Source organism: Haemorhous mexicanus, chromosome 24 (genome assembly GCF_027477595.1).
Source record: "Haemorhous mexicanus isolate bHaeMex1 chromosome 24, bHaeMex1.pri, whole genome shotgun sequence".
NCBI classification, from domain to species: Eukaryota; Metazoa; Chordata; class Aves; order Passeriformes; family Fringillidae; genus Haemorhous; species Haemorhous mexicanus.
Window position 1 is genome coordinate 3,550,025 of NC_082364.1, and position 12,180 is coordinate 3,562,204.

General features: G+C 48.9%; 1 protein-coding gene across 4 annotated transcripts in view; it reads left to right on the forward strand.

Annotated features, from left to right (window-relative positions):
• LOC132338033 (beta-galactosidase-1-like protein 2) overlaps nt 1–12,180 on the forward strand; it is a 35,878-nt gene that overhangs the window by 12,210 nt on the left and 11,488 nt on the right. For all 4 annotated transcript variants that reach the window (XM_059867177.1, XM_059867178.1, XM_059867176.1 and 1 more), the window contains 7 exons: nt 350–431; nt 4,510–4,574; nt 6,864–6,948; nt 8,923–9,060; nt 9,637–9,717; nt 11,101–11,207; nt 11,545–11,691. In XM_059867177.1, the coding sequence (XP_059723160.1) occupies nt 350–431; nt 4,510–4,574; nt 6,864–6,948; nt 8,923–9,060; nt 9,637–9,717; nt 11,101–11,207; nt 11,545–11,691 (705 nt within the window). The remainder of the gene's footprint in view (nt 1–349; nt 432–4,509; nt 4,575–6,863; nt 6,949–8,922; nt 9,061–9,636; nt 9,718–11,100; nt 11,208–11,544; nt 11,692–12,180) is intronic.

The following is a 12,180-nucleotide window of genomic DNA, read 5'->3' on the forward strand; positions in this document are numbered from 1 at the left end:
AGTCAGGAATGCTGAGCTGCTTTTCCTTTCCTCCTTCCACCTGAATCCCTCTTGTGATGAAAGCAGTGAAGCTTTTTATTTCCTTGATCTCAGAAGCTAAAATCCTGAAGTTGGATGCATCAGTGAGAAACCAATCCAGCTTTCTAAGACAAAATAAGATTTTCCAGTGGTCTTCAAGCTGGGAAGAGTAGGCAGGGAAGCTTCAGGAGCAATGGGAGATGTCACAGGGACAACATTTAATGACAAGGCCCTGCCAGTTGTGCCCCCAGAGGGTGAGGCTGGAGTGCTTTAACACCCTGGCAAATGCTCAGCTCTGGTGACACGATGGCTTTTGCTCTTGTTAACCTAGGCCCTGTTAAACAGAGGGATTGTGGAGCTGCTGATGACCTCAGACAACAAGAACGGGCTGTCCTTTGGCTTGGTGGAAGGAGGTGAGTGCTTGTAGAGCTGAGGGAGGTCTTTAATTCACCCTCTGCACCCCGGGGTCCTGTTGGTGGCAGGAGGGAGCCCTTGGCTGGCTGGTGCAGCCAGGACAAGCCCAGACCCCTCCCAGAAAGGTTTGGAGTGGTTCATTTTCCACATGGAGTGTGACACTGTGTGAGGGAATGGGCATCTGTGCTTCCCACTGAGTCAAGAGATGGCAGCACCCAGCATTTCTCAACTTTCCCACCACGCTGCAAGGCTGGAAATGCTATTTATTGCTTCATTTCAATGGATACTAAACAAGCTCCTCAGCAATTACTACCAGTAGTAACTCGTTCCTAAGGGAGATGCTTTGCCATTAAAAAGTGAAGGAAAAAATCTCCATTGAAACCTTGATTTTGAGTTTTACATTTAAACAGTAGATTTAGCAATAGTTTGTGGGGCAGCATTATCTTCTGAGCATGATTATTTTGGGGGTAAAACTTTAGGTGGGGAAAGGAGGGTGCCAGTTATATAGAATGCAGAAGGATGCCCATTTCCCCTTTATAAAGTATAATTCTCATAAGTTTTTTAAGTGCTGCTGAGGACCCTCCTCCTTTTTCCTGTGAAGAAATGGAGGTGCAGCTGCTGGAATTTCACTGAGCCCTAAACCTGACTGTGTGGGGCTCTGATTCTCAGAATTTGGGGTAATTTCAGCTGGGATTTACTCTGTGCTTGGCCTCTGCTCTCTCCTGTGTTCCTGCCAATTGCCTGGGGTGTAACTGCTCCCCAAATTTAGTGTTGGCAGGGTACAGCCTTTGAGTGCTCCTGTTATCCCTCAGTCATAAATAATGTTAAATTTCCAATCTCAGGCATGGAGATGATTAAAGGGAAAGACTTTCCCCTCCTTTTTTCCCCTCCTTTTGCTTTTCCATGTCAGTATGAGAGGGATAAATTCATTTACTGAGCCATGGGCCTTCACCAGCACGGTGAAAAGATCCTTTGGATGTTTCTGGGTGTGCAGCAGTTTTCAGCTGTGACCACACAGAGTCACTGTCTGCCTGCCACAGAGCTGTCAGGAGAAGGAGGAAGGAGAAGCCCCTGCCTTGGCCTCACCTCCTGGGGGAATGTTGGCAGCCTCAGAGCTCCTCCTCTTTGGAGGTTTGGTGTTCTGCTGGGAGCTCTTTGGTCCCAATTTGCCTCTGGGATGTCACAGCAATCTGTGAGAGCCAGGGTGTCACTGATCACACAATCACAGAATGACCAGGGTGGAGAGACCCCAAAGATCATCGAGTCCAGCCCAGCCCCAACCCCTCACTTAAACCCTGGCCCCCAGTGCCACATCCAGGCTTTGTTAAACACACCCAGGGATGGGGACTCCACCACCTCCCCGGGCAGAACATTCCAGAACTTTATCACCCTTTCTGTAAAAACCTTTCCCTGCTCTCCAGCCTGTATTTCCCTTGGCACAGCTGGAGGCTGTGAGCTCTGGTTGTGTCAGTGCTGCTGCAGACAGAGCCCAGCCCCAGCTGAGCACAGGCACCTCTCAGGAGCTGTGAGAGTGATGGGGGCAGCCCTGAGTCTCCTTTTCTGCAGGCTGAGCACCCCCAGCTCCCTCAGGGCTCCCTCAGGGATGTGCGGGATAACCAGGGCTCCAAGTGAGGAGCAGCAGGGTGTGAGGAAGGGGTTAAAGGAGAGGCAAGAATCCCTGCCCATCCCTGGAAGTGTCCAAGGTGGGGCTGGGCAGGCTTTGGATCCCCTGGGCTAGTGGGAGGTGTCCCTGCCCTTCCAGGGATGAGCTGAAGGGCCCTTCCATCCCAGCCCACTCTGATTCCAGGATTCCCAAGCTGATCTGAGCTGGAAGCCCTTCTGGGAGCTGGTGGGTGACAAACCCTCTGCTGTCCCTCCAGACCATGGTGGGATGCCTTGTGTGTGTGTGTGTGTGTAAGAACATCCCATGAGAAGGATAAATAAGGCTCTGGGGATGGTTCTCTTTTCCATGGGGTGCTGTTAGCCTGCATGAAAAGCAGAGCTGGGCATGTTCTCCTTCAGAACTGCCAGAACTGTAATACTCACATATTGCATCAGTGCTAAATCCACGTTTTGTTTTGTTCTCCTTTCGTGTTTTCTGTGCTGAATTCTCCAGCTCAGCTCACTACATAGGTCAGCCTATTAAAATCAAGGTATAAATAGTCAGAAGTGAACTTTTCCTTCTGTAAATATTCTGTTTGAAGTGCTCTGCCTGACACAACTGGGGCTGGGTTTGATAGCAGCTCTCTTGTTAGAAGTCAATTTTTAATGCTGAATCACATCATCGCTGCTGCAGAGTTTGTCTGGGAGAAATATCAGTGTGACTGAGGGCTGGGAGATAGAGAAATGGTTGAAATGTGTGCCAGGGGCTGGGACAGTGATCCCAGATTAGGGTCCTGTCCTGCAGGAGGTGTTCCCACTCAGAATGACAGAGTGACCAGGTGGGAGGAGACCCCAAAGATCATCGAGTCCAGCCCAGCCCAACCCCTCACCTAAACCCTGGCCCCCAGTGCCACATCCAGGCTTTGTTAAACACACCCAGGGATGGGGACTCCACCACCTCCCCGGGCAGAACATTCCAGAACTTTATCACCTTTCTGTAAAAACCTTTTCCTGCTCTCCAGCCTGTATTTCCCTGGCCCAGCTGGAGGCTGTGAGCTCTGGTTGTGTCAGTGCTGCTGCAGACAGAGCCCAGCCCCAGCTGAGCACAGGCACCTCTCAGGAGCTGTGAGAGTGATGGGGGCAGCCCTGAGTCTCCTTTTCTGCAGGCTGAGCACCCCCAGCTCCCTCAGGGCTCCTCTCAGGGTTTGTGTTCCCAGCCCCTCTCCAGCCTCGCTGTCCCCTCTGGATGTGCTCAGTGTCCCAAGGTCCTTCCCAAGCTGAGGGCCCAGGGCTGGGCACAGCACTCCAGGTGTGCCCTCACCTGTGCCCAGGGCAGGGCAGAGTGACCTCCCTGCTCCTGCTGCCACTCCACTCCTGAGCCAGGCCAGGAGCCATTGGCCCCTTGGCCCAGGGCACTCTGCTGGCTCCTGCCCAGCCCTCTGTCCCCCAGGTCCCTCTGTGCCTGGGCACTGTCCACCACACCACCCCAGCCTCTGGCACTGCAGGGGCTGTTGTGGCCAAAATGCAGGACTGGGCACTTGGACTTGTTAAACTCCATCTTGTTAGGCTGAAGTCACTGCAGAGCCTGAGGATGGGCAGAAGCACAGAGAACCCTTCAGCTGCAGTTCTCTGTGCCTCTCGTGTCCTGTGCCTGCTCTCACTCACCCCCACAGGCACGAGAAGCTGCAGGATATTGCCTGGGAAGGGATTCCTGCAGCTGAAGCCTGGGAGAGCACTGTGCCATCCAGACAGGCCTTGCTAATAAATTTGCCTTTATGTGGTGCCTTTTAAGTGAGGATCTCCAAGTGCTTTACAGGCTCTAATTAGAGCTGGTGACACCCCAGGAGCTGCTCTGATGCTCTCTCTGTAATATCTCTGCACATTAGAGCTGAAAGATGGCCTGGGAGGATTCCACTCTGTGCTGTGGTTCCCTTGGATTCTGCACACCAGTGAAGGCTTTGATGGGAGTTGCTGAGGAGGCTGTTTTGGGGGTTCAGGAGTGTGACAGTGTTCTCAGGGGTCCCAGGATGAGGGAAGAGATGAGGATCTGACTCCATGTTCAGAAGGCTGATTTATTATTTTATGATATATATTACATTAAAACTATACTAAAAGAACAGAAGAAAGGATTCCAGCAGAAGGCTGGCTGAGAATAGAAAAGGAATGAATGACAAAGGTTTGTCTGTGACCCAGACAGTCTGGACAGCTGGGCTGGGATTGGCCATTGATCAGAAACAACCACAGAGACCAATCCCAGCTCCACCTGCTGCACCCCACAGCAGCAGATAAGAATTGTTTGCAGTTTGTTCCTGAGGCCTCTCAGCTTCTCAGGAGGGAAAATCCCAAGGAAAGGATTTTTCATAGAACATGTGGGTGACACAGGAGGTGTTGCAGTTCCCTCCTGCTGGGCCGAGGAGATGATCCCCTTGACATTTTGGATGAGTCTAAATTAATACATTTTTCCTTTCCCACCAGCACTGGCCACTGTTAACTTTCAGAAGCTGGAGCCTGGGCTGCTGAAGTACCTGGACACAGTGCAGGTGAGCTGCAGAAGCACTTTGCTCATCCCTGTTTTCCAGCACTGGGAGTGAAGCTCTGATGTTCTCTTTGGGATTTGTGTGTTTCCTTCTCACGAGGCCAAATCCTCCTGGAATCAGGGAAGGAGGATTTAAGTGTCCTGTTATCCTTCTAAAAGGCTTTTCATCCAGCTGTGCCCTGTGTTTAGCTGGTAGGGGTTAGACTTGTTCAAGTGATACCCAGAGCATCACACAATTATCAAACCTCTCTCTGGAAGTTCCATCCTCCTTTTCCCAAACTCTTTCACCCTGATGCTGTGGGTGCTCTTTGCTGTGTCTGTGCACCTCCAGGGCCTCATTCTGGGCAGATTTATGAGGTTTTACTGTGTCACTTCTAACCCCTCTGTGCTGTCAGAGGTTTGCCTCAGGGAGGGAATTAATTAATTAATGAACACTTGGTGTGAACAGTGTCCTGACTGTGATGAGGAAATGACAGGTTTTGGGGTTAGTGACAGCTTATCTCTCTTTTTACCCCCTCTGTCCTCTTTCCCTGTGCTCTGCTTGCTCCAGGTGAAGGATTGAGCAGCTGGGATCTGCCTCAGCCCTGATCAATTCTCTGCTCACCTCCTGGCTTTTGCCTGGCTGTGGAGGGGAGCCCTGCTGGCATGCTGGATGTTCAATCCTACAGCTTGCATTTATTTTCTTTCCCTCTGCTGGAAGTGCTTTCACCTCCTTTAGGTCTGCCCAAATTGCCCAAACCTTGCAAATGAACTTTCCCCAGCACATGTGGCCCCAGAGGAGCAGCTCCTCCTTTGCCAGACCAGTTAGGAGACAGGAAGTGTTTGCAGGGGTTATGGAGCTCTTTTATCTTTTCCTTTTCATGGGTTTTGGTTCCAGAAGGTGATAAAATCCCTTCTTTGGCTGCTTCACTGGGGATGGATTGATTAAATCTATTTCCAAGGATGTTTAGATGATTACAGGCAGTTGTTTTCTCCTAATGAAACACGAGTTTCTTTAATGCCACTTACCTCAGCCAATTCCTGTGGCACTGAACAAAACCCCTGTCACCAAACTGCCTGGAAATCCAGCCCAGGAGGCTGGAGGGGCAGCCAGGCTGAACACACATGGCCCTGCCCATGCCATGGGGACAGGAGGGATCCTGCAGGGCCTCAGGGCTCTGCCAGGCACTGACAAATGGGAAGCAATTGCTCTGTGTGCAGAGCCTTTAATGAAGACCTAATTCCTGCAAATTCTTCCCTGCCAGCACCATATGCAGCATTAAAAAGGCATTAAAGCAGCTCAGGTCTGCTGCTGTACCTTGGCAAGCACTGGCTGCCCTGCACCTGCAAGCTCTCAGCTGGCAGTGGCGTGGCACATAAGCAGACTTTTATAAATGGGTGTTTTTAGCAAGAACTAAACACTGACAGTTGGTTTGTCCCTTTGCTCCAGCTCTGCCAAACAGCAGCATCCAGCAGTGTCTGACAGCACCTGCTTGTGTGCTCTGTGCTTTGTGAGCAGCAGAGGCACAAAGCTCTGCTTGCCTGTTCTGGGCATTGCTGGCCCACAGCTCCTTGTTCAGAGCTCCTTAGGTGCCTTTTTGGCTGTGCCAGTTGAGAAGAAAACCCTCCTATAAACACCATGGCACCCCGCTGTCACCCTGCTCTTCTGAGTTCTTCTGAGCCTTCTGATGTTTGCATCTTGTAATGGAGTTTCTCATGCACTTTTATGTAAATAAATAAAATAATGATTGTTTTTACATTCCTCTCTGGAGGAGGAGAAATTTCATAGACTGGTGGTTTGTCCAGTGTCATTGGAGAGGTGACAATTTCATCCTCCAATCCACTGTCACTTGAAAGTCTATAAGTATTGGAGTTAGGAAAGAAACTACTTCTTGTTGTTGTTCTTCTGCTGCTGCTTCTTCTGCTGCTTCTTCTTCTCCTGGTTCTTCTTCTGCTTCTGCTGCTTCTTCTTCTTCCTCCTCTTCTTCTTCTTCTTCTTCCTCTTCTTCTTCTTCTTCCACTGCTGCTTCTTCTTCTTTCTCTTCTGCTTCTCCTGCTTCTGCTTCTCCTCCTCCTTCTCCTCCTCCTCCTCTTCTTCTTCCTCTTCTTCTTCTTCTTTTCTCCATCTTCATCATCTTTGTCTTCTTCATTGCCTTCTTCTTCTTCTTCTTCCCTTCCAGTGTCTGTGTTGTTTTATTTGGTGAGACACAAAAAACCAACATAAAACAACAACTTTGAGCAGTGCTGCTCTGGAACAGAGGGGTGGCTGCAGGCCTGTCCTGGATCCCTTTGAACTCTGCTTTTCTCTTGACAGAAAGACCAGCCCAAGATGGTGATGGAGTACTGGACGGGCTGGTTTGATAACTGGGGAGGCCCTCACTACGTCTTCGATGCAGATGGTGAGCACCTGGCTGTGCCTCGGGGGGGTTCTGCCCTTCAGCCTCAGGGACCTGTGCCTGCTCTGCCTCAGCACCGACGGGGTTAACCTGGCGCTGCTGGAAACGACCCAAAAATGAGAGAAACTGAACTGACCCAAAATGGAGTGAAAACGACCCAAAATGGAGTGAAAAATACCCAAAACTGAGAGAAACTAACCCAAAATTGAGTGAAAATGACCCAAAACTGAGAGAAACTGACCCAAAATGGAGTGAAAACGACCCAAAATTGAGTGAAAATTACCCAAAACTGAGAGAAACTAACCCAAAATTGAGTGAAAACGACCCAAAACTGAGAGAAACTGACCCAAAATTGAGTGAAACTGACCCAAAACTTTGGGGACCTGTGCCTGCTCTGCCTCAGCACCTACAGGGTTAACCTGGTGCTGCTGGAAATGACCCAAAGTTGAGGGAAACTGACCCAAAATTGAGTGAAAATGACCCAAAACTTTCGGGACTTGTGCCTGGTCTGCCTCAGCACCTACAGGGTTAACCCAGGGGTCGACCTGCACCGCTGGAAACAACCAAAAAACTGAATGAAACTGCCCCAAAAATGAATGAAACTGACCCAAAATTCAGTGAAAATGACCCAAAACTGAGTGAAACTGACCTGAAACCACCCAAAACTGAGTGAAACTGACTCAAAATTGAGTGAAAATGACCCAAAACTTTTGGGATCGGTGCCTGGTCTGCCTCAGCACCTACAGGGTTAACCTGGTGCCGCTGGAAACTGACCCAAAACTGAGTGAAAATGACATGAAACCACCCAAAATGGAGTAAAACCGACCCAAAACTGAGAGAAACCACCAAAAATTGAGTGAAATCCTCCTGAAACCGAGTGAAATCCATCCTAAACTGACAGAAAATTCAGTGAAACCACCAAAAACTTACTGAAGCTGACAACAAAAACCTGAGTGACAATGACACAAAGCTGGGGGAAACCACCCAAAACTGAATGAAAACAACCAAAACTGCATGAAACGAACCTGAAACCCAGCCCAAACCGAGTGAAACCGGCAGGAAAATTAATCCACATGTCCAAAGAGGAGCCAGAGCAGTCCTGGAGCTTTGTTCCACTCAAGGCAGAGCCCACGGGCCATTCCCCTGGGGTCTCTCCCGTTTTTGGAGGTGCAGCCCCTTTTTATCCCAATTTCCAGCCCCATTTCCCCCTCTCTTTCCCCCTGGCTCACGGCCCCTGGTGGGTGCAGCACCTTCTCGAAGGTTCAGAGCTCCTTTGGGAGGCTGCCACTAAAAAAACAAACCCCGAGGGCACCTGAAGAGCCGTGGAGCCGAGCTGTGGGACTGGTTTAACAACTTCCATCTTCCTGCATTGTCCCTGGAATTGGCTCATTAGTCTGGCTCGGAGTCCTGGCAGCTCTTCTTCTTAAAAGCAAAATTCCTGCTGGACAGCACGAGCTTTACCCCTTTTTCACCTGGAGGAGAGGATTATTTGAATGTATTAAATATTTAATACTCGATACATAAAATATTTTGTATTAATATGTAATATTGAATGTCTTGTTAATATATTAAATGTTTAATATTTAACATATTCGAATAATTTAGATAATAATAATAATAATAATAATAATAATAATAAATTTAAATGCATCTGTAGAGGTGCTGCCCCAAAATAATAATAATAATAATAATAATAATAATAATAATAATAATAATAATAATTATTATTATTATTATTATTATTATTATTATTATTATTATTATTATTATTATTATTATTATTATTATTATTATTATTATTATTTTAGTATCTAAATGCATCTGTAGAGGTGCTGCCCCTTCCAGAGGGCAAGATGCAAATCACAGCACAAATCACTGTGATTGCCCAGGAATGTCTGATTTGAATTCCTGGCCCAGATTTGTGTTTGTGGCCTCCCTGGCGCTGCAAAAAAATCTTTTTTTTTTTTGTTTTTGCAGAGATGGTGAATACTGTAGCCAGCATCCTGAAAACAGGAGCATCCATCAACCTCTACATGTTCCATGGAGGCACCAACTTTGGCTTCATGAGCGGGGCCCTGGAGGCTGATGAGTACAAGGCAGATGTCACCAGTTACGGTGGGTTTGGTGTCCCTGCCCTGGCTGGGACAGCTGCCAGCCCACTCAGAGTGATCAGCACAGGGACTTGGTCCTGGGAGGTGGGGTAGGACACAGCCCAGGAGGAAATTCCTGTCTAAAAGGAATTTGGAATTAGGAATCTGATTCCCAACCCTTCCAGGAAGGGATTCCTTTATTCTGAACTGTAAACAAAGCTGTCACAGATGATGAATTGAGATCTCTTTCTTCTACGAAGAGCTGCTGATCCAAACCATCATTTTTTAATTTTACCAAGTCAAATTTTACCATAAATCTCTTTTCATCCCACAGCCTGTGGTTAAAATAGTTAATTGTTGACTTTATCCTGTGTGAAATTCTGGATATGTGCAAATTAGATCTCTGAAAGTGTGAATGGCTCTTCCCTAATTGAAGGAATTTTGTGGCTGTTTAGTGATGTTCACTCAGATTAAAGTGTACAGATTTCCATACTGCAGACAATGCCATGAAAATTGTGCTTGGGGCTTTTGTTTCTTGCATGAAGCCATCCCAGAGCTGCTGTATGTGTTTAAAGCACGTGCTGCTGTTCTGCTTTCCCAGACTATGATGCTGTGCTGACAGAGGCTGGGGACTACACATCCAAATTCTTCAAGCTGAGACAGCTCTTCAGCATGGTCATTGGTAATCAGCAACCCAGGAGCCACAGCACTGCTCAGTCAGGGGTTACTGAAACTGGCCCTCCTGGGGCTCTGCTTGGGTGGGAATTATTGAAACTGACCCTTCTGGGGCTCTGGTTGGGTGGGAATTACTGAAACTGGCCCTCCTGGGGCTCTGGTTGGGTGGGAGTTACTGAAACTGGCCCTCCTGGGGCTCTGCTTGGGTGGGAATTACTGAAACTGACCCTCCTGGGGCTCTGCTTGGGTGGGAGTTACTGAAACTGACCCTTCTGGGGCTCTGCTTGGGTGGGAGTTACTGAAACTGACCCTTCTGGGGCTCTGCTTGGGTGGGAGTTACTGAAACTGACCCTTCTTGGGGCTCTGCTTGGGTGGGAATTACTGAAACTGACCCTCCTGGGGCTCTGCTTGGGTGGGAGTTACTGAAACTGACCCTTCTGGGGCTCTGCTTGGGTGGGAGTTACTGAAACTGACCCTTCTGGGGCTCTGGTTGGGTGGGAATTATTGAAACTGGACCTTCTTGGGGCTCTGGATGGTTGGGAATTACTTAAACTGACCCTTCTGGGGCTCTGGTTGGGTGGGAGTTACTGAAACTGACCCTTCTGGGGTCTGGATGGGTGGGAATTATTGAAACTGACCCTTCTGGGCTCTGCTTGGGTGGGAGTTACTGAAACTGACCCTTCTGGGGCTCTGCTTGGGTGGGAGTTACTGAAACTGACCCTTTTGAGGCTCTGGATGGGTGGGAATTATTGAAACTGACCCTCCTGGGGCTCTGGTTGGGTGGGAGTTACTGAAACTGACCCTTCTGGGGCTCTGGTTGGGTGGGAGTTACTGAAACTGACCCTTCTGGGGCTCTGGTTGGGTGGGAGTTACTGAAACTGACCCTTCTGGGGCTCTGGTTGGGTGGGAGTTACTGAAACTGACCCTTCTGGGGCTCTGCTTGGGTGGGAATTACTGAAACTGACCCTTCTGGGGCTCTGCTTGGCTGGGAGTTACTGAAACTGACCCTTCTGGGGCTCTGCTTGGCTGGGAGTTACTGAAACTGACCCTTCTGGGGCTCTGGTTGGGTGGGAATTATTGAAACTGACCCTTTTGGGACTCTGCTTGGGTGGGAGTTACTGAAACTGACCCTTCTGGGGTCTGGATGGGTGGGAGTTACTGAAACTGACCCTTCTGGGGTCTGGATGGTTGGGAATTACTGAAACTGACCCTTCTGGGGCTCTGGTTGGGTGGGAATTATTGAAACTGGACCTCCTGGGGCTCTGGATGGTTGGGAACTAAGGATGGGAGGACAGAGGAAGTCTGGGAGGGAGGTATCTTGAATTCAAGGGAGGCATCTTGAATGCCTGTTGTCTGAAATCATTGTTCCATCTTTCTTTTTGCACCCCAGGCCAGCCCCTTCCTCTTCCTCCCATGATTGAGAGCAAGGCCTCCTATGGTGCCATCCTCCTGCACCAGTACATCTCCCTCTGGGATGTGCTGCCAGCACTCTCACAGGTAGTGACACCTCTTTCACTGCATCCCACACCTAAAAAGCAACAACTTCTGGAGCAATCTGTGCTCTGCCCTATCCCAAAGGATGAGGTTGGGGGTTTTTTACCAAGCATATGCAGAAGCAGCAAATCTTTTATCTCACCTTTCTCACTGCTCCCTCTGTTCTCTTGGAATTGCACTTTTGGAACTCCTTGGCTCCTTTTTCTGGTGTTTGGGCAGGAGGGGTTTTGGGCTGGACCAGAGCTGGGAGGTTCTCCCCTGTGGCAGTGAAGCTGTAAATGAGCTGCAGTCCCCTACAAGACTTCCCACTCCTGATGTTTAATTTGCTTCTCCTCTGCAGCCCATCAAGTCAGAGGTGCCTGTGAACATGGAGAATCTGCCTCTGAACGACAGCACGGGGCAGCCCCATGGCTATGTGCTCTATGAGACTGTCATTTTTGGGGGGGGACACCTGCACAGCAGGGACCACGTCCGGGACCGGGCACAGGTAGGGCACAGGGCTCACTCAGGGGGGTGGAGGCAGCAAATGGGGAGAGAAACCTCAAATTTCCACTTCTCACCTAAGCCTCAAACCCTTCTAGCTTCTAAGTAAATTTCCAGTTCCACTTTGCTAAAACTTATAACATATTTGAACATCAGAATGCTGAATGTCCTGAGAATATTTTGATTATTTTATTCCCACCTGACAGTGGCACAGTTATGGACACCTGAGTTCTAGGTTGAAGCAGAGACAATTTCCTGCCCAAAGCCAGCTGTGGTTATGATATCATTGATGAGCAGTTGCTCTGCTCATCAGAGCCACTTCCAGTTGCCAACTTCCAGTTCCACTTTGCTAAAACTTTTAACATATTTAAACATCAGAATGTTGAATGTCCTGAGAATATTTTGATTATTTTATTCCCACCTGTGCTGACAGTGAATGGGACACCTGAGTTCTAGTTTGAAGCAGAGACAATTTCCTGCCCAAACCCAGCTG